We start from the raw sequence: 26,896 nt of genomic DNA, 5'->3' as shown, positions 1-26,896 counted from the left end.
ATTTTATAAATGACTGGATGCAAATAAAAGGAACACAAATGGATATTTCCTTATTATCTTTACACAAAATAATCATCTACATGTTTAGATGCATAAGTTAGAATCTGAATTGATGATTAAAAGCATGAATTTGAGAGTCAGACAGACATGGATTTGAAGCCTCCCTAGGCCACTACCAATGTGACCCAAACAATTTACAGAACCACACTAACCCTCAGTTTCACTTCTATGAAATGGGAATGATAAAAAAATCTACCTGCAAAGAAAAATCTACCACTAAAGTATAATGTGTCTGAGGTCCTTAATAGAAAGTAAGTACTATAGTCGTTAGCACTTACTCAACGAATTATTCCCATGGAAAAAAAGACGAATATAATAAATCATAAATACAGAAAAAAACTTAAAGATACTATATTATATTTTTATAATATAGTATAATTTGGGTTTATAAATCTCATAGCAAATTGACTCATCTTTATAAGACTTGGATCCTACGTTATAACTTTTCTATGGTTTCCAAATAGGGCTTTTAAGCTATTGAACAAAACTAGGCACATCGATACAACTTTATGATACACGTCTAACAAATCGATACATGAGGACACTCCATATAGATGAGAATAGAGGATATAAAGAGATTTTTGAAACATCCAGAGAATTCAAGGTATTGAACTCATACACAAACTCCAAAGCCTGACTGGGGAAAATTCAAAAACATACTATGTATTTTTAAATGTATTAATCCTAATCAAAAACACAGTACTAGAAAAAATTAGAAAAGGTAAAAAGTACAGAGTAAATTGATTTTTTTCAACATTAAAATATACTATGTAGAGGAATCTAAGGTGGGGTAGGATGATCACTTGAGCCAGGGGTTTGAGACCAGCCTGGGCAACACAGTAAGACCTTGTCTCTAAAAAAATAAGTGTGTATGTGGGTACCATGTAAAAGGAGCTAATATTGACTTGTAAAATGCTCATGTAAGATAGGAAAATCTCTCTCACTTTCTCATTCTTTCTCTCCCTCTACTTCTTTTCTTTGCTTTATGACAGTTTTATTTTCCAGAATGGTACATATTACATTTATAGTTAAAGGTTTTTATTAATGATGTATTATATTGAACAAATCTCTTATCTACTTAGTGTCCTCATTACCTTACTTAAAAAGTGGGAATAATAATATTGACTTTACCTACTCAATAGTAAACATAATTATGCTAGTCAAAATCCTTCGCAGTAAGGTTTGTTTTGCCATAAAATTCTGTATTACAGAAAGATACCAGAGTGCCAGTGACCGGCCTTGTATAGAAACATTTAATATTCAAACAATATTTAATATGGCACTTCTCTAATATTATCAAATAATTATATGGTTAGAATGAGATTGGCCCTGACAACAATAAATATTAAGAGCTTTTTAAGGTACTCTAACATCCACGCTAATCTTAGCTCTTTTCCTATTAAATAAACATCCTGGGCCTGTGTAGAATATCTTATTCCCAGCATTGGTTGACATATCAGAAAATTTTAGATTTGGAAGAAACTTTAGTGACTTCACTGGATTTTCAGTCTCATGCTTTTTTTTCTTCTTTGTCTATTGTGTCATGTTTTCTTAGTTGTAGTCATTTCCAAAACCTAGAAATTGTTTTTAATTTTTAATTTTTTTACAAATGTGGCTTCACTATATTGCCCAGGCTGGACTTAAAATTCCTAGGCTCAAGCAATCCTTTCTCCTAAGCCTCCAAATTAGATTGGACTAGGACCTGGAAATCATTTACGAATACATTTTTCTACTTCACTTCTGGTCACATGACTGGCTTTGTTCTTCTAGAAATCACAGGATAGCCGGGCACAGTGGCTCACACCTGTAATCCTAGCACTCTAGGAGGCCAAGGTGGGTGATCACCAGCCTGAGCAAGAGCAAGTTCCCATCTTCTTAAAAAAAATAAATAAAAAATAGCTGGGTGTTGTGGCGGGCGCCTGTAGTCCCAGCTACTTGGGAGGCTAACACAAGAGAATCTCTTAAGCCCAAATGTTTGAGGTTGCTGTGAGCTGTGATTCCACTCTACCGAGGGCGACAGAGTAAGACTTGGTCTCAGAAAAGAAAAGAAATCACAGTATAGGCTATCACTATCCAGCTCTCTAAGTTGTGTGATATTTTCCATCTTACTTTTCTAGGAATATATATTTTATCCTTTGGGATTCCCTGCTTAAGCACTAAATACCTTTTCATGGGGAAGACAGGGGGAAAAAATCATAATATATACCTCCTCCCACCCCCAGAAAGGACAACTAGATTTTTTTTTATATATCCAATGTTATACCAATAGAATTTTCCTTGGAAATTCTGAAGTAGACATTAATGATCTGTGTAGCACTACTTTCTTTATAGAAATATCAGCATTTAGGGCCATTTATTCATGGGAAGGAAGTATGACCAATTATGGAGGCCAGGTATTTCCAAAATTGTTTTTTCCTTTTATCCAAATTTAGGTTACTTACCAAAAAATTCATCAAAAAGGGAATAATTTTTTTTTAACTGCAAATATTGAGTGCTTGGAGTTCCTAAAGTATCATATCCTAGTTTCTTAATAACAAAGAAGGCTTTGTTATTAGCACAATAATCAATTAAACAGATGTATTTTTAGTTAACTGACTTCAGAAGCTTAAACTATTTTTCTAGCTAAATCAAATAATTCTCCAAATATTTGATTCACATACTTTTAACCTTTTGTCTGAATGACCTGACAAGGCACATACTATGGAGCAACTTTAGCTCCTCTCTAGTGGCAATGACAATATAATAATAAAAAAAAAAGCGTTAAATTTTGTTTCAAAATATATTGATAATGTTATGTGGTTTTTACCACCAAAAATAAATATATAGTAGAACCTCTGCAAGTTGACCACCCAAAGGCCTGTAACTAACTGGTCAACACACAGAGGTAGTCAACATAAGGAACTAGGCCTTAGTATATTTCAACTAGTGCATGTCCACTCCATGACAATTTGTTCAACTTAAAGAGGTGGTCAATGTAGAGACATGGTCAGCTATGGAGGTTCTATTGGATATTGAATTCCACCAAAGAGTCACATAATAAAGGTAAATGACGAAACGAATGCTCTTTTTATCATTTAGAAGAGCATTTATCACTGTTCTTCTCAGGGATACTGAAACAACCCCTCTATGGGGTTGCACAGGTATTTGTGACAGGAATAGATAGATTAGAGCAGTGTTCTACCTTTTACTTTTCTTTCTAAATTTGGCCACTTTTCCACCTCAGAACATACAAATTTATCCCCTCTACTTAAAAAGCTCTCTTTCCATTAGCCCACTCTTAAAAGCAAATGTCCTTTTTATTTATTTATTTTTTTTTTTTTTTTTTGAGACAGAGCCTCAAGCTGTAGCCCTGGGTAGAGTGCTGTGGCTTCACAGCTCACAACAATCTCCAGCTCCTGGGCTTAAGTGATTCTCTTGCCTCAGCCTCCCGAGTAGCTGGAACTACAGGCGCCTGCCACAATGCCCGGCTATTTTTTGGTTGTAGTTGTCATTGTTGTTTGGCGGGCCCGGGCTGGATTCGAACGCGCCAGCGCCAGTGTATGTGGCCGGGGCCCCAGCTGGTTTAGCTACATGGTGCCAAACCTTAATTTTTGTATTTTAAGTCCATTGGCTTTTATAAGGTCCCGCTATCACTGAAAATTTTACAAAATGTGAAAAATCAAGGATATACACTTCAAGTAAGTCAGTTCTCTCTACTGTTTTATATTATTTTTTGGTAAAATACTTAAAATTTATATACTTGAACTTTAAAGACATTGGTCAAATTGCTTGAAATTGTTATACTAATTCATTCTGAAAGACTATGCCATCGCCCCTTTCATATGTAGTCATTTAAACAAATATAATATAAAACATGTACAGTATTATACACACACCAGTATCAACATATATAGCACATTTTTATATGCCAGTATTTGGTAGAAAATATTCTTTTCAGATAAGCTGATTTTATATTCTCATGTAGCACATTTTTCTACAATGTAGGTAATCTGTGTCAGTAAACAGGTTTATCTCATATAGACATATCCCTAGAAAATCAATTCCTATAGATTGATTCCATAATGATAAAACTAGCAAGTCCAGCCTGGGCAACACAGTAGACAAAGACAATCCCATCTCTTTAAGGAAAGCCAATGCAATAATAAACAAAAGCCTTCAAATTATACACCCAATGGCTTGAGCATCTGTCAATTATGATAAATTTAGGGGGGAGGGGGCACAAAGAAGCATTAAAAATTTTGTAAAAGAAGGCTAAATAAAGAACTCTCTTGCAACATTTTTTAAACATTGCCTCTAAAATCTCTCAGCAATTAATTGTCTTCCAAATATTGCCCTCTTTCTAAGGTAAAAAAGACGAAAGATAATTAGTTCCTCTGGAAGTCTCTGCCTGATTGTACTGAGCAGAAATATGCATATCTGCAGATCTGCCAAGTTCAACCCATTTTGCTGGAGAATTCCCAGTGCATTGGATCATTGCCAAAAAAATACGCTGGGCTGTTGAAAGTTCCTTTTTATCCATCTGCAAAATTTCACTTTCTCCCTCTCCTGCCTGCCACAGATGCCCTTTACAGATAGATATTAGGTTCAGCCACACCATGAAACACACATTTGTTCACTTGAAGCTTTACAACAATGAATACTTCAGTACCCTCTTATAAGAATTTCACTTTAGAGCAGCTCTTGGTAACCGGAGTTCACCATTCCCTGTGGAGCTGAATAAAGCTTTTCTGTGATAGGCTAGTCCCACAAGATTTGCAACTCTTACTATTATTATAAGAACTCAGAAGCACTTCAAAAGCTGCAAGCATTTTACAATGTTTTTTTTGCACCACTGAACAGCCCCAGCTGATGAAAGCAAAATGAAAAGGGCCAGATGCATGCTGAGGAGGGCTTGATCTTTTTTGTGAGATCAGTATATTTCCAGATTCAGTTCACTGATTAGACTAAGACCCTGCTTTCTTCATACAATTTGCCTCTAAGCATGTGAACTCGGACACTGGCGATCGCTATAATTCATGTAAGTTTATGGAAAAAAAAACTTTCCCTAGTTTGCCCAAAGAAAACATGCTTATTCTGTTACTTTTGGGTTCGGGAAGTTTCAAACCCTGAAGAGCATGGTTGATAACAATAATTAATACAAACTTTACTTTGTGCCTCTAATTAATTGTATGACAAATATACTAGCCATTATAGCATTTCTAGAATTGCAATTAATTTATATGAATTAAATGGAGAAATTGTGGGAAAAGGGACAATTTTTGCTTTGAAAAAAAATAGTCAATGGGCTCATTAGAGTGCTGTTCACTCTATCAGTTACCAAGACTTTCTAAGTCTCTGCTGTACAAAGACTGATCACAAAATGAGGGACTGGTTCCAGTTATGGTACAAAAAGAACCTGTCATAAAATAAACATTGTTCCCCAAGTTCCATTATTTTCCTTTACAAAAATCAGTAGTACTTTTGGTTTATGGAGTTTTCATTGTCCTTTTTTTCACAGTAAGGATAGAAAAAAGGTTTATAACATATATAGTAAACAGCTTTAACTCAGAACAAAGCATAGCAAACAGGAAACAGAATAAAACAAACTAGAATTCTTTTCTCTGGTCACAAGAAATGTATGTGAAGTGTAGGGATATATAAGGATATTCCCTATTAAATTTAGCTGAGAAAGAGACTAGAAAGTTCCCATTTGATTGGTTGGTTAGAAACACTTAAATGGATTAAGAGCAACAAATCTAATTCTATCCTTACTCCCGATTATATAAATTCTTAAGGAAAAAAAATTCCAAAAAATTTGCAAGTTTGAATTGTCTAAATGTAAACAAATTGTGTTGTATTTATTGATCAAAACAAAGGGTCAATAGTCCATCACTTCAGGAAATGTTTAAAGATTATGTCTGATTCACACACCCACACACACAAAAAAACAGGAAATTGGTACCACTGACGTGTACAAAAATTTTTTTGCATCACATACAAAGTATACACACTATGAATAATCATGTAAAGCAGGGTATTGTATCCCCTAATATCTATTCCCAAATATTCCTATTATTTGAACACCTTGAAAAAATATTTTCAAAATTAAGACTCTAAATTTAATATCTGGTCCACATGATTGTACATTTAACTCTTTTAATTATTCTCATTTCCTTTTGTTAATTGCTTCTGTGTAACTAGAAGAAGATTTCATATATCAATAATACAGATTTTAATGTATGATTCAGGAATATAAAGCAGAGTAGAAGATTTTGAGGACAAAACCAGATTGAACCCTCTCCCTTTCTGCAGCAAATGAATATTGGGACAAAGTATCTCAATGGACCAGACTTCCAAAGTCAGGGACACCACAGAGAGTCCTCAGCCAGACAGAGGTCTTCTCATCTGACCTCAGGATCAAAGCTTTTGGTAGCACGTGTCCCAAATGGCTGGAGCACTGCAGAGATGGTCCTCTAGCCACGCTAGTATTTAGAGGGAGGATGGTGTGGAGGCACTTTAAAAGGCCACAGAGTCTAAGGTACAAACGCTCATTAGCCCATCAGAGCCACTTCTTTCTCAGTGAGCGATTGGAGGTATTTAACTTCTTAGGTGACACTCTCTGGCTACATCTCTTGCAGTTTTGAACTTTGCCTTCTCAACATAAAGTACTTCTAATCCTAGCAGCCTTTTGGGGTCTGACTTCACTGGGCCACTTTGATCTTGAAATAAAATTATATGGATCTGAACTTTGGTTCTACCACATTAGCTGGTAATTTACTGTCTGAGTTAGATAAGTTACTTAACCCCTAAGAGCCTCTGTTTCACCCAATATCAAATCTAATCAGAATATCTACCTTGTATTGCTATGACCATCGACAGTAACTCAAGTAAACAACATGGTGTTGCAGGTGGCACACACTCATGTTCAACCCTACTGGCCCCTGTTGGTGTGTCTTTATAACTCCCTTAGCAAGTTCTTCATGCTTATATTTAATTTCCTTTGAATTACTCCCTGTGACAGCTCTTCTGCCTTATCCATGCTTTATTTTTCAACGGAAAACTGTTTTTTCTTGAAAACATTCAATTCCATTTCTATCAATATTTTCACCCGTAAGTAAAGTCATGCTTTCCTGGCTGCTCAAGATCAAGGCAATTAATCCCCCCCCCCATCATAGTCATCTGTCCTTCTTTTGACATGTTGAAGAACAGTTCTGCACATGAGCTTAATAAAGGGCCCCTCACTTATGAAGTTTAGTAATCCTGATTAGTGGATTAAAAGAAATGTTTGGCTTTTGAAACCCCAGGTTGGGAACATATTTAGTCATGGTTTTTATAGACCTTCTTTCTTATAGACCTTTTATAGATCTCAAATCAGCTTCTAATATCACTAAAATTAGCAATAGAAGACAATTATATACTTTGGGTCAAACCATATACTAACCTACCTACTTTATTAGAAAGGAAAAAAAATCTTCAAACCATAGTTAGTGTACCTTGAGAACTTTATATTTTGATGAAATTCACCCTAGTTGTGATCACCTAGAATTGTACTTTTCAAACACCAGCTTCAATGGTGATGTGTCAGGGGAACTTCCTGAGCGTGGGATGAGGAAGAGGAGAAAGGGGAGGCACATGGGTGGGTTCCAGGTCCCTCACGGCCACTGCAACCAAAACAGTTTTCTTTTCATTTTTGTTTGTACTAGATTTTATTTTCAAAATGCTTTGGCATCTAAAATAAAGTTTGGAAGTCTCTGAATACAAGATCTCTTTCATTTTACAAAGAGCTCTATGCCCTCAAGTAAACACTGTTAAAGTCAAATGGGAAGTTGACATTTCGAGTTTCTAGTTAAGTGGGCATATTCACATGCTTATAATTCAAAGTCAGCAAACTGAGGTCTTTCATCTTCCGGGTGTGCTTGATACTTTTAGTATAACTCCAGAGTCTAGTAGAAGAAGCTCAGTAGAGCAGAAAGAACATGCCAAGTTAATGACCTCTGAGTAAGGACACTAGGTTCTGTTTTGAATAGAACAGAACATACAGAATATAAGCTTTGAATTTTAAAAGCAGTCTTTTCTTCAAGATCAAAAAGTGTGCTTAAATTTTGTCATTAAAAAAATGTTGTCATTAAGGGACACACATCAAAACTGAATACCTAAAATATAAATAACCAAACCTTTTTTCTGCCTTCCCTTAAAACAGAATATCCCTGATTTATAAAAAGTAATATTCCTGTCCATAATACATTTATAAATTCAAGCAGTTTGATGGCATTACGAATTCCCAGTCTTCAATACCTGCCTAGTCCTAACATTGTCCTCAATGCAGCTTTCTCTCTCCTGTTCTCCACAAATGCTATTTCGACCCTTTCTCCTCCTCAAATCCTTACTAACCACTCTGGTTACATCTTCTTCATAGAGAAAACACAAAACTTTTATTGACACTTCCCTCAACTTCCCTACGTAATCTAGGAAGCAATCCTATCTGCACCCATCCAATGGGAGTAGGATGCTGTAGTTATGCTGATGTAGGTAGAGTTCCCGCCAGCTATGGATAATCCCTCTTCCTAGACTGTCTGCTCCATCACTTCCTTCCTTCTCAAGAACCCCTCTCTTCAACCTCTCTGCTTCTCCAGCAGAGGTCCCACTAATATTTACAAATATTCAAGACTCTCTCATTTCAACTTGCCTGTCCCTTTACTGGATTCTCTGCATTTTTACCCACAGAAAAAATTTTCAAAGAACTATCTTTTTCACTAACTCTAATCGGTTCCTCTTACTAATTTCTCAACCCACTCCCACCTGGTTTCTGCCTCCACCACTCTACCAAAACTTTCCTTGCCACTAAGGACATTTATGTGGGGAAACTCCAGTGGGTTTATTGAAGTTTTCATCTTCCTGGACCTCTCAGCAACATTTGACACTTCCTGACAAATTATTATTCTCTCCTTCTTTGTCAAGAATTGGAACTGGTCTTCTGTTCTTTATCACACTTCAATCTCTACAGAGGCAGTCGCAACTTATTCCCACCATCTCGGTTACCAGCTGTGAGATAATGATTCCCCAGTCCACCATGGAACGCTCCTCTGAGCTTCTAAGACTCAAAGACTCATCTATCCAACTGTGACTTAGCATTTATACTCAAACGCTATCTCACTGCTATCTCAAGTGAAGCAAATCATATTATCTCACTGCTATCTCAAGTGAAGCAAATCATATTATCTCACTGCTATCTCAAGTGAAGCAAATCGTATTATAAAATACTAATACAAAATTTTAATATATGAGACACAGCAATATCTGCCCTCCAAAAAACAGCCTAAGCTGATTAGTGCTCCCTCATTATCAACATTAATAAAATTCTCTAATTCTCATTTAATACTCAAAAGAATAGCCACAAAGTATAGAAAATGTCAATTAAGTGTTCATCATTTGAAGAGTATACACTTTTTTAGCATGAAGTCATTTCCTTCTCTTTCTTTTTTCTTTTTTGCAGTTTTTGGCCAGGGCTGGGCCTGAACCCGTCACCTCCGGCATATAGGGCTGGCGCCCTACCCCTTTGAGCCACAGGCACCACCCTCCTTCTCTTTTTTTTTCAAACTTACCTTCGACCTGAATTTTGTAAAGCTTTGAGGAATTTCTTTTGTTTGTTTTTTTTTTTTGTGCCAGGGCTGGGTTTGAACCCACCACCTCCGGCATATGGGACCAGTGCCCTACCCGCTGAGCCACAGGCACTGCCCCGCTTTGAGGAATTTCTAAGAAAAATTAGAAATTCTTTAAAAATTGAGCTCTTATTAAGAAGCTGATTTGATTTCTCCTCTTTTAGTGGTTTCACATATTTCTGTTCATTGGATCAAATTATTAATCTAGTATAAAAGGATAATATACAATTTATTGCATCTAAATTAGCACTGGTCTTTTGCATGATTGCCACTGTTAAGGTCATCACACCGCTTATATATAATAGTTCACAATGTAACTGTTTCCTCTGTAACCAGATGTGATGATTTCCACATTATTTTAAAGATTCCTTCTAGAAAATAAATAGATTCTTCTATATGAGATTCATGACTTAAAAAACAAACAGATTTCCCCAAACATATATATATTTCCTGTATATGTGTGTGATATATACAGGACTAAGAATTCTTACATTCTATTATTTCCCCTGAGTATAACATTTTCTTTTTTTTCTCTTTCACTTTTATTTAAAATTGTTTTCATATATATAGAATCTGAAGACTTCCCCACAAAGATGCAATCTCTTAGAATTATCCAGAATCAAATTACCCTTTTGACCACCTTAGAGCAATCAGTTTTACAAATAATTCTCAAGACAATATTTTGATCACAGACAACAAACCATACGATCTGAGAGAAAACAGACAAATGACTTGGATGAACAAATCCTAGCGTGTTTATTTTGTCCATTGTATTCACATTTCTTCCCCCACCTCCCTTTTTCCACCACATAATATCTTGAGAGAAAGATGATCAACTTATTTACCTATTTCCAAATAATACTGATATAATTGCCTAGATTACAGAAAGAAAAGTCTTATTATATTCCTCATAATTAAAAAATTGCTAATGCTATAACATCTTTAAGTCCATTTTACAAAAAAAAAAAAAAAACAGTTTTTCTAAAAATAGTGCTTAGTTACATTCTAACCTCTGTCTTTTTTTTTTTTTTTTTTTTTGCAGTTTTTCACCAGGGCTGGGTTTAAACCCACCACCTTTGGAAGATGGGGCTGGCGCCCTGCTCTTTGAACCACAGGTGCCGCCCTAACCTCTGTCTTTTTTATAGTACTCCATTAAAATAATTTTAAAATACCAAAAGTACCTTTTGCAACATGGTGGTCATTTGCAATATCAGTTCTTCATATCTCTGGTTCAGTTACTTACCTAAAAGAAAAAGAAGAGAAAATATTAGAAGTGTGAAATCACTTAAATTTCTCATTGAGAACAGTTTTTACATTTCAACTAAAAATAAATTTGTAGGCAGCACTGATTAGAGTTCTTTTAAAAAGACACTCTATTAGGAGAGCAAGATGGCGCCCAAGAACAGCTTCCTTGCATCTGGGCACTGTGAGTCTGGGGAGATAGGACTCCAGGTATCTCTGGCTGGTGGGATCTGCCTATCATCACCCCTGTGAGGATACAGAGAGTCAGCGAGAGACTTCTGGACCCCAAGAGGAGGACTAAAACAGTGGAAAACCGGTGGTGGTTGCGTGTGTTCAAAGGGTCTAAACCCGCCGGCAACTGTAAGTTCAGTAGCAGCAAGACTGCAAACCAGAATGCCTTACCTGTGAACTGTTTTGGTGTCTTTGGACTTGGCACTCAGTTGAGCTGCCTTGGGGAGAGCCTGAACAGGAATGCGGACAACTTTGGCCATTGCCTAGGGCCCCAGTCTGAGCCACTGAGCCAGACGGAGCTAATAGTGTTTGGCTGTGGGCCACAGGGAGCCATTGTGAGCGATCTGCCTGGGAAAGCTCCGCCCTCAGGGTTGCAGAGCTAGAATCGGGTGGGAGCTGGTAACCCAGCATCGAGTAGCCTAAGGGTGCCGCCTTGCAGCCCTAACCCTCAGGGGCAGAGTGAGACAGGTTTTGGCACACTGGGAAAGTGGATAGCCACTTCAGCAGTGATTCCAGTGACAAGCACTTTCCTGGGAAGGCTTCTGCTCAGCAAGTTTACAAGTTCAAAGTGCCTTTTAAGTGGGCTGAAGAGAGATTTAGGGTGTCTACCTTCTGGGCTTTGAGAAATCAGCAGCCTCCAGTCATATCAGAACTGTGATCAACATCTCATACCCCAGAAGACCACGTGTTGCCCAGACAATATTCAACGACATAAACATACTGCTTTCTTTTTGGTTGTGTTTTGCTGTTTTTTTTTTTTGTTTGGTTGTTTTTGGTTATTTTGATGTTGATGATGTTGTTTTTTTTTTTTTTTTTTTTTTTTTGTAGAGACAGAGTCTCACTGTACCGCCCTCGGGTAGAGTGCCGTGGCGTCACACGGCTCACAGCAACCTCCAACTCCTGGGCTTAAGCGATTCTCTTGCCTCAGCCTCCCGAGTAGCTAGGACTACAGGCGCCCGCCACAACGCCCGGCTATTTTTTGGTTGCAGTTTGGCCGGGGCTGGGTTTGAACCCGCCACCCTCGGCATATGGGGCCGGCGCCCTACTCACTGAGCCACAGGCGGCGCCTGTTGTTTTGTTTTTTAATTTCAACCTTTTCCGTACAGATCTTTTTTCTTTCTCAATTTTTCTAGTTTAATTATAATTTCCCATTGCTGCCTTTTTTAATAACTAGAACTTCATTTTTACTAGTGCTTCTACCACTATTTGGTTTTTCACCCAATTTTATCCCGTAAAGTTTTCTGTTTGCTTGTTTTGGTTTGATTTATAGCATTTTTGTCTTTCCTCTCTACTGGGTGGAGGTGGGGTACTGTGTCTGATCAGGTTAGCAAAGAGCTGCTGACCTCAAGGGAACCACCCAACTGGGCACCCCCAGAAGGTGTTTTTTTCTTTTTAAGGTTGTGTCAAAGTACCCTACTGTACACCTATATTGCTCTGTCTCCCTCTTTCTGTGCCTCTCTTCTTTTTGTCAATATTCCTTTTACCCATCCCCTCTCCTTTCTCTATTGTTTTTTCTTTTCACTCGGTCCTCCTTTCTTTCATCCCTTTCTTGCTCTTAAACCTTCTCACCCTTCTGGTCCTATAACCCTTAGTCCACAGGCACGAGAACTTAAAGAGCAAGAGGAAGTGAAAGGAAAATTAGGGCAAGGAACAGATAAAAGAAATCACTCATGAGGAAGAATCAGCAGAAAACTCCAGGCAACATGAAGAACCAGTCCAGAACAAACCCGCCAAGGGACCATGAGGTAGCTACTGCAGAGGATTCCACCTGTAAAGAAATGTTAGGAATGACAGAAAGGGAAATTAGAATACACATGATGAAAACAATGAAAGAAATGATGGAAACAATGAAGGAAACTGCTAATAAAGTGGAAAATAACCAAAAGGAAATCCAAAGACAGAATCAAATAAGAGATAAACGATATGAAGAATATAAAAAGGATATAGCAGAGATGAAGGAACTGAAACAGTCAATTAGGGAACTTAAAGATGCAATGGAAAGTATCAGCAACAGGTTAGACCATGCAGAAGAAAGAATTTCAAAGGTAGAAGACAAAGTTCTTGAGATAACTCAGATAGTAAAAGAGGCATAAAAGAAGAGAGAGAAAGCAGAACGTTCACTGTCAGAATTATGGGACTTTATGAAGGGTTCCAACATATGAGTTATAGGAATCCCAGAAGGGGAAGAAGAATGCCCCAGAGGAATGGAAACCATGCTAGAGAATATTATAAAAGAAAATTTCCCAAATATCGAAGAATTAACATTGTTAAAATGTCTATACTTCCCAAAGCAATCTACCTATTCAATGCCATTCCTATCAAAGTACCTACATCGTACTTTCAAGATTTGGAAAAAATGATTCTCCATTTTGTATGGAACCGGAAAAAACCCCGTATAGCTAAGGCAGTTCTTAGTAACAAAAATAAAGCTGGGGGCATCAGCATACCAGATTTTAGTCTGTACTACAAAGCCATAGTGGTCAAGACAGCATGGTACTGGCACAAAAACAGAGACATAGACACTTGGAATCGAATTGAACACCAAGAAATGAAACTAACATCTTCCAACCACCAAATCTTTGATAAACCAAACAAGAACTTACCTTGGGGGAAAGACTCCCTATTCAATAAATGGTGTTGGGAGAACTGGATGTCTACATGTAAAAGACTGAAACTGGACCCACACCTTTCCCCACTCACAAAAATTGATTCAACATGGATAAAGGACTTAAACTTAAGGCATGAAACAATAAAAATCCTCCAAGAAAGCATAGGAAAAACACTGGAAGATATTGGCCTGGGGGAAGACTTCATGAAGAAGACTGCCATAGCAATTGCAACAACAACAAAAATAAACAAATGGGACTTCATTAAACTGAAAAGCTTCTGTACAGCTAAGGACACAATAACCAAAGCAAAGAGACAACCTACACAATGGGAAAGGATATTTGCATATTTTCAATCAGACAAAAGCTTGATAACCAGGATCTATAGAGAACTCAAATTAATCCACATGAAAAAAGCCAACAATCCCTTATATCAATGGGCAAGAGACATGAATAGAACTTTCTCTAAAGACGACAGACGAATGGCTAACAAACACATGAAAAAATGTTCCTCATCTATATATATTAGAGAAATGCAAATCAAAACACCCCTGAGATATCATCTAACCCCAGTGAGAATGGCCCACATCACAAAATCTCAAAACTGCAGATGCTGGCGTGGATGTGGAGAGAAGGGAACACTTTTACACTGCTGGTGGGACTGCAAACTAGTACAACCTTTCTGGAAGGAAGTATGGAGAAACCTCAAAGAACTCAAGCTAGACCTCCCATTCGATCCTGCAATCCCATTACTGGGCATCTACCCAGAAGGAAAGAAATCCTTTTATCATAAGGACACTTGTACTAGACTGTTTATTGCAGCTCAATTTACCGTTGCCAAAATGTGGAAACAGCCTAAATGCCCACCAACCCAGGAATGGATTAACAAGCTGTGGTATATGTATACCATGGAATACTATTCAGCCATTAAAAAAAATGGAGACTTTACATCTTTCGTATTAACCTGGATGGACGTGGAAGACATTATTCTTAGTAAAGCATCACAAAAATGGAGAAGCATGAATCCTATGTACTCAATCTTGATATGAGGACAATTAATGACAATTAAGGTTATGGGGGGGAAGCAGAAAGAGGGATGGAGGGAGGAGGGTGGGGCCTTGGTGTGTGTCACACTTTATGGGGGCAAGACATGATTGCAAGAGGGACTTTACCTAACAATTGCAATCAGTGTAACTGGCTTATTGTACCCTCAATGAATCCCCAACAATAAAAAAAAAAAAAAAATTTCCCAAATATCACCAAAGATTCTGACACACTGCTTTCAGAGCGATATCGGATTCCAGGTCGCCTCAACTCTAACCGAGCTTCTCCAAGATACATTGTGATGAACCTGTCCAAAGTCAAGACAAAAGAAAAGATTCTGCAAGCTGCCAGGAGTAAACGCCAGTTGACCTACAGGGGCAAATCCATCAGAGTGACCGCATGAAACTTCTCTAATGAAACTTCCCAAGCAAGAAGACAATGGTCATCTACCTTTAATCTGCTTAAACAGAACAATTTCCAGCCCAGAATTCTGTACCCTGCTAAGCTAAGCTTCAAAATTGACGGAGAAATCAAAACATTTACGGATATACAAACATTGAGGAAATTCTCCACAACAAGACCAGCTCTAAAGGAAATACTTCAAACTGTTCTGCACAATGACCACCACAATGGATCAGCAGCAAAGTAAGAACTCAGAAATTAAAGGACAGAACCTAACCTCCACACTGATGCAAAAGATAAAACTAAGCAATGGACTCTCACAAAATAAGATCAATAGAATACTACCACACTTATCAATTATCTCAATAAATGTTAATGGCTAGAATTCCCCACTGAAGAGACATAGATTGGCTGACTGGATTAAAAACACAAGCCATCCCTTTGCAGTCTGGAAGAAACATACCTGGCTTCAAAAGACAAATTAAAGCTCTGAGTCAAGGGTTGGAAGACAATTTTTCAGGCAAATGGAATTCAGAAGAAAAGAGGAGTTGCAATCTTATTTCCATATTCATGTGGATTTAAAGCAACTAAAGTTAAAAAAGACAAAGATGGTCACTTTATATTGGTCAAGGGAAAAATACAACAAGAAGACATTTCAATTCTAAATATTTATGCACCCAATTTAAATGCTCCCAGATTCTTGAAACAGACCTTACTCAGTCTGAGCAATCTGATATCTGATAATACCATAATCACAGGGGACTTTAACACTCCTCTTACAGAGCTGGACAGATCCCCTAACAGAAGTTAAACAAAGATATAAGAGATTTCAATGAGACCCTAGAACAACTGTCCTTGATAGACGCATATAGAACACTCCATCCCAAAGATACAGAATATACGTTCTTCTCATCACCCCATGGAACATTCTCCAAAATTGATCATATCCTGGGACACAAAACAAATATCAACAGAATCAAAAGAATCGAAATTTTACCTTGTATCTTCTCAGACCAGAAGGCACTAAAGGTGGAACTCAACTCTAACAAAAATGCTCGATCCCACACAAAGGCATGGAAATTAAACAATCTTCTGTTGAATAACAGATGGGTGCAAGAAGAAATAAAACAGGAAATCATTAACTTCCTTGAGCATAACAACAATGAAGACACAAGCTACCAAAACCTGAGGGATACTGCAAAAGCAGTTTTGACAGGAAAATTCATCGCTTTAGATGCCTACATTCGAAAAACAGAAAGAGAGCACATCAACAATCTCACAAGAGATCTTATGGAATTGGAAAAAGAAGAACAATCTAAGCGTAAACTCAGTAGAAGAAAAGAAATATACAAAATCAAATCAGAGATCAATGAAATTGAAAACAAAAGAATCATTCAGAAAATTAATGAAACAAGGAGTTGGTTTTTGGAAAAAATAAATAAAATAGATAAAACATTGGCCAGACTAACGAGGAATAGAAAAGTAAAATCTCTAGTAACCTCAATCAGAAATGATAAAGGGGAAATAACAACTGATCACACAGAGATAAAAGAGATCATCTCTGAATACTACCAGAAACTCTATGCCCAGAAATTTGACAATGTGAAAGAAATGGATCAATATTTGGAATCACACCCTCTCCCTAGACTCAGCCAGGAAGAAATAGAGCTCCTGAACAGACCAATTTCAAGCACTGAGATCAAAGAAACAATAAAAAATCTTCCACCCAAAAAATGCCCTGGTCCAGATGGCTTCACTCCAGAATTCTATCAAACCTTCAAGGAAGAGCTTATTCCTGTACTGCAGAAATTATTCCAAAAAATTGAGGAAGGAATCTTCCCCAACACATTCCATGAACCAAACATCACCCTGATACCAAGACCAGGAAAAGACCCAAACAAAAAGGAGAATTTCAGACCAATCTCACTCATGAACATAGACGCAAAAATTCTCAACAAAATCCTAGCCAATAGATTACAGCTTATCATCAAAAAAGTCTTTCGTCATGATCAAGTAGGCTTCATCCCAGGGATGCAAGGCTGGTTTAACATACGCAACTCTATAAACATTATCCACCATATTAACAGAGGCAAAAATAAAGATCACATGATCCTCTCAATAGATGCAGAAAAAGCATGTGATAAAATCCAGCATCCTTTACTAATTAGAACACTGAAGAGTATAGGCATAGGTGGCACATTTCTAAAACTGATTGAAGCTATCTATGGCAAACCCACAGCTAGTATTTTACTGAATGGAGTAAAACTGAAAGCTTTTCCTCTTAGAACTGGAACCAGACAAGGTTGTCCTCTGTCACCTTTACTATTCAACATGGTGCTGGAAGTTCTAGCCAATACAATTAGGCAAGACAAGGAAATAAAGGGAATCAAAATGGGAGCAGAGGAGGTCAAACTCTCCCTCTTTGCTGACAACATAATCTTATACTTAGAGAACCCCAAAGACTCAACCACGAGACTCCTAGTAATCATCAAAAAATACAGTAATGTTTCAGGATATAAAATCAATGTCCACAAGTCAGTAGCCTTTGTATATGCCAATAAAAGTCAAGATGAGAAGCTAATTAAGGACACAACTTCCTTCACCATAGTTTTAAAGAAAATGAAATACCTAGGAATATACCTAATGAAGAAGGTAAAGGACCTCTATAAAGAAAATTTTGAAATCCTCAGAGAGGAAATAGCAGAGGATATTAACAAATGGAAGAACATACCATGCTCATGAATGGGAAGAATCAACATTGTTAAAATGTCTATACTTCCCAAAGCAATCTACCTATTCAATGACATTCCTATCAAAATACCAACATCGTACTTTCAAGATTTTGAAAAAATTATTCTGCATTTTGTATGGAACCGGAAAAAACCCTCTATAGCTAAGGCAGTTCTTAGTAATAAAAATAAAGCTGGGGGCATCAGCCTACCAGATTTTGGGCTATACTACAAAGCCATAGTGGTCAAGACAGCATGGTACTGGCACAAAAATAGAGACATAGACACTTGGAATCAAATAGAAAACCAGGAAATGAAACTAACATCTTACAACCACCTAATCTTTGATAAACCAAACAAGAACATACCTTGGGGGAAAGACTCCCTATTCAATAAATGGTGTTGGGAGAACTGGATATCCACATGTAAAAGACTGAAACTGGACCCACACCTTTCCCCACTCACAAAAATTGATTCAACATGGATAAAGGACTTAAACCTAAGGCATGAAACAATAAAAATCCTCAAAGAAAGCATAGGAAAAACACTGGAAGATATCGGCCTGGGGGAAGACTTCATGAAGAAGACTGCCATGGCAATTGCAACAATAACAAAAATAAACAAATGGGACTTCATTAAAATGAAAAGGTTTTGTACAGCTAAGGAGACAACAACCAAAGCATGTAGACAACCTACAAAATGGGAAAGGATATTTGCATATTTTGAATCAGACAAAAGCTTGATAACTAGGATCTATAGAGAACTCAAATTAATCCACATGAAAAAAGCCAACAATCCTATATATGAATGGGCAAGAGACATGAATAGAACCTTCCCTAAGAAGACAGACGAATGACTAACAAACATATGAAAAAATGTTCATCATCCCAATCTATTAGAGTAATGCAAATCAAAACCACCCTGAGATACCATCTAACCCCAGCAAGAATGGCCCACATCAGAAAATCTCAAAACTGCAGATGCTGGCGTGGATGTGGAGAGAAGGGAACACTTTTACACTGCTGGTGGGACTGCAAACTAGTACAACCTTTCTGGAAGGAACTATGGAGAAACCTCAAAGAACTCAAGCTAGACCTCCCATTTGATCCTGCAATCCCATTACTGGGCATCTACCCAGAAGGAAAAAAAATCCTTTTATCATAAGGACACTTGTATTAGACTGTTTATTGCAACTCAATTTACAATCGCCAAAATGTGGAAATAGCCTAAATGCCCACCAACCCAGGAATGGATTAACAAGCTGTGGTATATGTACACCATGGAATACTATTCAGCGATTAAAAAAATGGAGACTTTACATCCCTCATATTAACCTAGATGGAAGTGGAAGACATTATTCTTAGTAAAGCATCACAAGAATGGAGAAGCATGAATCCTATGTACTCAATTTTGATATGAGGACAATTAATGACAATTAAGGTCACAGTGGGGATGGGGGAAGGGCAGAGCAGAGAGAGAAAGAAGGAGGGAGGGGTGGGGAATGGAAGAACAGAGAGAGGGAAGGAGGGAGGGAGGTGGGGCTTTGGTGTGTGCTTCACCTTTTGGGGGCAAGACCTGATTGCAAGAGGGACTTTGCCTAACAAATGCAATCAGTGTGATCTGGCTTATTGTACCCTCCATGAATCCCTAACAATAAAAAAAAAAAAAGAAGGAAAGAAAAATAAATAAATAAATCAAATCAAATCAAATAAAAATATATCCAAAAGCATTGATTGAAATTGCTAAACTGCTGACCAAGGAGTGTAAAGTTGGATAAGTATTCCCCATGTAACAGTCAATGACAAAACTATGAAATAAGAGATGCACGTGACATTCTTCCTAGTAAAGTATTGTGAGAATGGAAAAATATTCAATGTACTCCATACTAAATGAAACCATTATATAAACAAGTACATGCTCACATGAACAATAAAACAGGTAGCTCCCATAGCTCAATGGGATGGGTGCCGGCCACATAACACCAGGGCTGGCGAGTTTGAACCTGGCCTGGGCCAGCTAAAGCAACAATGACAACTGCAACCAAAAAATAGGTGTTGTGGTGGGTACCTGTAGTCCCAGCTACTTGGGAGGCTGAGGCAAGAGAATCGCTTAAGCCCAAGGGTTTGAGGTTGCTGTGAGCTGTGATGTTACAGCACCCTACCGAGGGCAACACAGTGAGACTCTGCCTCAAAAAAAAAAAAAAAAAAAAAAAAAACCACAATAAAACACAAATATACTTTAGTATGGGGGGGAGAGGAAGGTTAGAGAGGAGAGGGAAAGATGCTTGGCAGAAAGAGGGAGGGCATGAGGTAGGATATCACTTAATGTGCACACAGTGAGGCTGTATAACATGCCCCAGGGTGAAGGGTTCTTTTACAACTGGAACTTCACCCTGGAAGTGTGAACAATGTAACCTAAAAACTTCTACCCTCATATTAATTTGAAATAAATAAACAAACGAAAAACAACAAAAGCACTCACACATCCACTTCTTACCACGACACCAGGAGCAACAACACATCCACACACATCCATGGCTCACCACCTGTACTGCTCCACCTGGGTCAATCCACCCTGACCTCTGCATTATCATCAGAACCTATAATTGTTCTTCCTGCTTTCACCACACAGACCATTATCAGCATAACAGGATGGGGAAAAAAAGAAAGATTCATGTGGCCCACCACTTATTCTTCCTTTATAAATGCCATTTATAAAACGTCCGTAATAGGTCAGAAGCTACATCAGCCATCTTATATATAGTATCAATTCATTCTTCATGACATGTTGTAAGACAGGAATCACGAAGTTTCTCCTACAGATGACAAAACTAGTCATCATAAAGGTTCAATAACTGGCCCAGGCATTGTAATTGCCAGAGCCACCTTGCTCCTCTCTAAAGTCCTCTTTTTCATTATGTTTCACTGCCTACTTTCAGAGGATTTGAGTTATTGACATATTACATTGTGTCAGGGGATTGGACACATTTTTAATGCCAAATTTATCTTAGATCAGGTTTTGCTAATTGCTCATCATATTATATCACAAGATACCAAATTTTCTTTTTTTATTTATTTATTTATTTTTTTTAATTGTTGGGGATTCATTGAGGGTACAATAAGCCAGGTTACACTGATTGCAATTGTTAGGTAAAGTCCCTCTTGCAATCATGTCTTGCCCCCATAAAGTGTGACACACACCAAGGCCCCACGCACCTCCCTCCTTCCCTCTTTCTGTTCCAAACCCATAACCATAATTGTCCTCATATCAAAATTGAGTACATAGGATTCATGCTTCTCCATTCTTGTGATGCTTTACTAAGAATAACATATTCCACGTCCATCCAGGTTAATACGAAGGATGTAAAGTCTCCATTTTTTTTAATGGCTGAATAGTATTCCATGGTATACATATACCACAGCTTGTTAATCCATTCCTGGGTTGGTGGGCATTTAGGCTGTTTCCACATTTTGGCGACTGTAAATTGAGCTGCAATAAACAGTCTAGTACAAGTGTCCTTATGATAAAAGGATTTCTTTCCTTCTGGGTAGATGCCCCGTAATGGGATTGCAGGATCAAATGGGAGGTCTAGCTCGAGTGCTTTGAGGTTTCTCCATACTTCCTTCCAGAAAGGTTGTACTAGTTTGCAGTCCCACCAGCAGTGTAAAAGTGTTCCCTTCTCTCCACATCCATGCCAGCATCTGCAGTTTTGAGATTTTGTGATGTGGGCCATTCTCACTGGGGTTACATGATATCTCAGGGGTGTTTTGATTTGCATTTCTCTAATATATAGAGATGATGAACATTTTTTCATGTGTTTGTTAGCCATTCGTCTGTCGTCTTTAGAGAAAGTTCTATTCATGTCTCTTGCCCATTGATATAAGGGATTGTTGGCTTTTTTCATGTGGATTAATTTGAGTTCTCTATAGATCCTAGTTATCAAGCTTTTGTCTGATTGAAAATATGCAAATATCCTTTCCCATTGTGTAGGTTGTCTCTTTGCTTTGGTTATTGTGTCCTTAGCTGTACAGAAGCTTTTCAGTTTAATGAAGTCCCATTTGTTTATTTTTGTTATTGTTGCAATTGCCATGGCAGTCTTCTTCATGAAGTCTTTCCCCAGGCCAATATCTTCCAGTGTTTTTCCTATGCTTTCTTGGAGGATTTTTATTGTTTCATGCCTTAAGTTTAAGTCCTTTATCCATCTTGAATCAATTTTTGTGAGTGGGGAAAGGTGTGGGTCCAGTTTCAGTCTTTTACATGTGGATATCCAGTTCTCCCAACACCATTTATTGAATAGGGAGTCTTTCCCCCAAGGTATGTTCTTGTTTGGTTTATCAAAGATTAGGTGGTTGTAAGATGTTAGTTTCATTTCCTGGTTTTCTATTTGATTCCAAGTGTCTATGTCTCTATTTTTGTGCCAGTACCATGCTGTCTTGACCACTATGGCTTTGTAGTATAGCCCAAAATCTGGTAGGCTGATGCCCCCAGCTTTATTTTTATTACTAAGAACTGCCTTAGCTATAGAGGGTTTTTTCCGGTTCCATACAAAATGCAGAATAATTTTTTCAAAATCTTGAAAGTACGATGTTGGTATTTTGATAGGAATGTCATTGAATAGGTAGATTGCTTTGGGAAGTATAGACATTTTAACAATGTTGATTCTTCCCATCCATGAGCATGGTATGTTCTTCCATTTGTTAATATCCTCTACTATTTCCTTTCTGAGGATTTCATAGTTTTCTTTATAGAGGTCTTTCACCTCCTTTGTTAGGTATATTCCTAGGCATTTCATTTTCTTTGAGACTATGGTGAAGGGAGTTGTGTCCTTAATTAGCTTCTCATCTTGACTGTTATTGGTGTACACACAGGCTACTGACTTGTGGACATTGATTTTATATCCTGATACATTACTGTATTTTTTGATGACTTCTAGGAGTCCTGTGGTCGAGTCTTTGGGGTTCTCTAAGTATAAGATCATGTCGTCAGCAAAGAGGGAGAGTTTGACCTCCTCTGCTCCCATTTGGATTCCCTTTATTTCCTTGTCTTGCCTAATTGTATTGGCTAGAACTTCCAGCACTACGTTGAATAGTAAAGGTGACAGAGGACAACCTTGTCTGGTTCCAGTTCTAAGAGGAAAAGCTTTCAGTTTTACTCCATTCAGTAAAATACTAGCTGTGGGTTTGTCATAGATACCTTCAATCAGTTTTAGAAATGTGCCACCTATGCCTATACTCTTCAGTGTTCTAATTAGAAAAGGATGCTGGATTTTATCACATGCTTTTTCTGCATCTATTGAGAGGATCATGTGATCTTTATTTTTGCCTCTGTTAATATGGTGGATAATGTTTATAGAGTTGCGTATGTTAAACCAGCCTTGCATCCCTGGGATGAAGCCTACTTGATCATGACGAAAGACTTTTTTGATGATAAGCTGTAATCTATTGGCTAGGATTTTGTTGAGAATTTTTGCGTCTATGTTCATGAGTGAGATTGGTCTGAAATTCTCCTTTTTGTTTGGGTCTTTTCCTGGTCTTGGTATCAGGGTGATGTTTGGTTCATGGAATGTGTTGGGGAAGATTCCTTCTTCCTCAATTTTTTGGAATAATTTCTGCAGAACAGGAATAAGCTCTTCCTTGAAGGTTTGATAGAATTCTGGAGTGAAGCCATCTGGACCAGGGCATTTTTTTGGGTGGAAGATTTTTTATTGTTTCTTTGATCTCAGTGCTTGAAATTGGTCTGTTCAGGAGCTCTATTTCTTCCTGGCTGAGTCTAGGGAGAGGGTGTGATTCCAAATATTGATCCATTTCTTTCACATTGTCAAATTTCTGGGCATAGAGTTTCTGGTAGTATTCAGAGATGATCTCTTGTATCTCTGTGTGATCAGTTGTTATTTCCCCTTTATAATTTCTGATTGCGGTTACTAGAGATTTTACTTTTCTATTCCTCATTAGTCTGGCCAATGGTTTATCTATTTTATTTATTTTTTTCAAAAAACCAACTCCTTGTTTCATTAATTTTCTGAATGATTCTTTTGTTTTCAATTTCATTGATCTCTGATTTGATTTTGGATATTTCTTTTCTTCTACTGAGTTTACGCTTAGATTGTTCTTCTTTTTCCAATTCCATAAGATCTCTTGTGAGATTGTTGATGTGCTCTCTTTCTGTTTTTCGAATGCAGGCATCTAAAGCGATGAATTTTCTTCTCAAAACTGATTTTCAGTATCCCACAGGTTTTGGTAGCTTGTGTCTTCATTGTTGTTATGCTCAAGGAAGTTAATAATTTCCTGTTTTATTTCTTCTTTCACCCATCTGTTATTTAACAGAAGATCGTTTACTTTCCATGCCTTTGGGTGGGGTCGAGCATTTTTGTTAGAGTTGAGTTCCACCTTTAGTGCCTTATGGTCTGAGAAGATACAAGGTAAAATTTCAATTCTTTTGATTCTGTTGATATTTGTTTTGTGTCCCAGGATATGATCAATTTTGGAGAATGTTCCATGGGGTGATGAGAAGAATGTATATTCTTTATCTTTGGAATGGAGTGTTCTATATGCGTCTATCAAGCACCGTTGTTCTAGGGTCTCATTTAAGTCTCTTATATCCCTGTTTAATTTCTGTTCAGAGGATCTGTCCAGCTCTGTAAGAGGAGTGTTAAGTTCCCCTGTTATTATGGTATTATCAGATATCACATTGCTCAGACTGAGTAAGGTCTGTTTCAAGAATCTGGGAGCATTTAAATTGGGTGCATAGATATTTAGAATTGAAATGTCTTCTTGTTGTATTTCTCCCTTGACCAATATAAAGTGACCATCTTTGTCTTTTTTAACTTTAGTTGCTTTAAATCCACATGTATCTGAAAATAAGATTGCAACTCCTCTTTTCTTCTGAATTCCATTTGCCTGAAAAATTGTCTTCCAACCCTTGACTCGGAGCTTTAATTTGTCTTTTGAAGCCAGGTGTGTTTCTTGCAGACAGCAAATGGATGGCTTGTGTTTTTTAATCCAGTCAACCAATCTATGTCTCTTCAGTGGGGAATTCAAGACATTAACATTTATTGAGATAATTGATAAGTGTGGTAGTATTCTATTCGTCTTATTTGGTGAGAGTCCATTGCTTAGTTTTATCTTTTGCATCAGTGTGGAGGTTAGGTTCTGTCCTTTAATTTCTGAGTTCTTACTTTGCTGCTGATCCATTGTGGTGGTCAGTGTGCACAACAGGTTGAAGTATTTCCTGTAGAGCTGGTCTTGTTGTGGAGAATTTCCTCAATGTTTGTATATCCATAAATGATTTGATTTCTCCATCAATTTTGAAGCTTAGCTTAGCAGGGTACAGAATTCTGGGCTGGAAATTGTTCTGTTTAAGTAGATTAAAGGTAGATGACCATTGTCTTCTTGCTTGGAAAGTTTCATTAGAGAAGTCTGCGGTCACTCTGATGGATTTGCCCCTGTAGGTCAACTGGCACTTACTCCTGGCAGCTTGCAGAATCTTTTCTTTTGTCTTGACTTTGGACAGGTTCATCACAATGTGTCTTGGAGAAGCTCGGTTAGAGTTGCGGTGACCTGGGATCCGATAGCCCTCTGAAAGCAGTGTGTCAGAATCTTTGGTGATATTTGGAAAATTTTCGTTTATAATATTCTCTAGCATGGCTTCTATTCCTCTGGGGCATTCTTCTTCCCCTTCTGGAATTCCTATAACTCGTATGTTGGAATGCTTCATAAAGTCCCATAATTCTGACAGTGAACGTTCTGCTTTCTCTCTCTTCTTTTCTGCCTCTTTTACTATCTGAGTTATCTCAAAAACTGTGTCTTCTACCTCTGAAATTCTTTCTTCTGCATGGTCTAACCTGTTGCTGATACTTTCCACTGCATCTTTAAGTTCCCTGATTGACTGTTTCATTTCCTTCAGCTCTGCTATATCCTTTTTATATTCTTCATATCGTTCATCTCTGATTTGATTCTGTTTTTGGATTTCCTTTCGGTTATTTTCCACTTTATAAGCAGTTTCCTTCATTGTTTCCATCATTTCTTTCAGTGTTTTCAACATGTGTATTCTAAATTCCCTTTCTGTCATTCCTAACATTTCTGTATAGGTGGAATCCTCTGCAGTAGCTACCTCATGGTCCCTTGGTGGGGTTGTTCTGGACTGGTTCTTCATGTTGCCTGGAGATTTCTGCTGATTCTTCCTCATGGGTGATTTCTTTTATCTGTTTCCTTGCCCTAATTTTCCTTTCACTTCCTCTTGTTCTTTAAGTTCTCGTGCCTGTGGACTAAGGGTTACAGGACCAGAAGGGTGAGAAGGTTTAAGAGCAAAAAAAGGATGAAAGAAAGGAGGACCGAGTGATAAGAAAAAAAAAAAGAAAAATAGGAAAGGAGAGGGGGCGGGTATAAGGAATATTGACAAAAAGAAGAGAGGCACAGAAAGAGGGAGACAGAGCAATATAGGTGTACAGTAGGGTACTTTGATACAACCTTAAAAAAAAAAAAAACACCTTCTGGGGGTGCCCAGTTGGGTGGTTCCCTTGAGGTCAGCAGCTCTTTGCTAACCTGATCAGACACAGTACCCCACCTCCACCAAGTAGAGAGGAAAGACAAAAATGCTATAAATCAAACCAAAACAAGCAAACAGAAAACTTTACGGGATAAAATTGGCTGGAAAAAACAAATAATAGCGGTAGAAACACTAACAAAAATGAAGTTTTAATTATTGAAATAGGCAGCAATGGGAAATTATAATTAAACTAGAAAAATTGAGAAAGAAAAAGGATCTGTATGGAAAAGGTTGAACTTAAAAAACAAAACAACAATCCACAACATCAAAATAAATAAAAAAAACAACCAAACCAAAAAAAAAAAAAAAAAATACACAACCAAAAACAAAGCAGTATGTATATGTTATTGAATATTGTCTGGGCAACACGTGGTCTTCTGTGGTATGAGATGTTAATCAC

At 37.6% G+C, this 26,896-nt stretch overlaps 1 protein-coding gene across 17 annotated transcripts in view; it reads right to left on the bottom strand.

The window, feature by feature from the left end:
• ANK2 (ankyrin 2) overlaps positions 1–26,896 on the bottom strand; it is a 687,167-nt gene that overhangs the window by 473,701 nt on the left and 186,570 nt on the right. For 16 of the 17 annotated variants that reach the window (XM_053568642.1, XM_053568030.1, XM_053568290.1 and 13 more), the window contains exon 2: positions 10,880–10,941. The exons of the other annotated variant lie outside the window; for it this stretch is intronic. In XM_053568642.1, coding sequence (XP_053424617.1) covers positions 10,880–10,900 — 21 coding nt within the window. In that variant the 5' untranslated portion in view covers positions 10,901–10,941. The remainder of the gene's footprint in view (positions 1–10,879; positions 10,942–26,896) is intronic. 17 annotated transcript variants of the gene reach the window in all.

Source organism: Nycticebus coucang, chromosome 1 (genome assembly GCF_027406575.1).
Source record: "Nycticebus coucang isolate mNycCou1 chromosome 1, mNycCou1.pri, whole genome shotgun sequence".
Lineage (NCBI taxonomy): Eukaryota > Metazoa > Chordata > Mammalia > Primates > Lorisidae > Nycticebus > Nycticebus coucang.
Note: the sequence above shows the minus strand (reverse complement) of the source record. Positions and strands in the feature narration are given on the sequence as shown.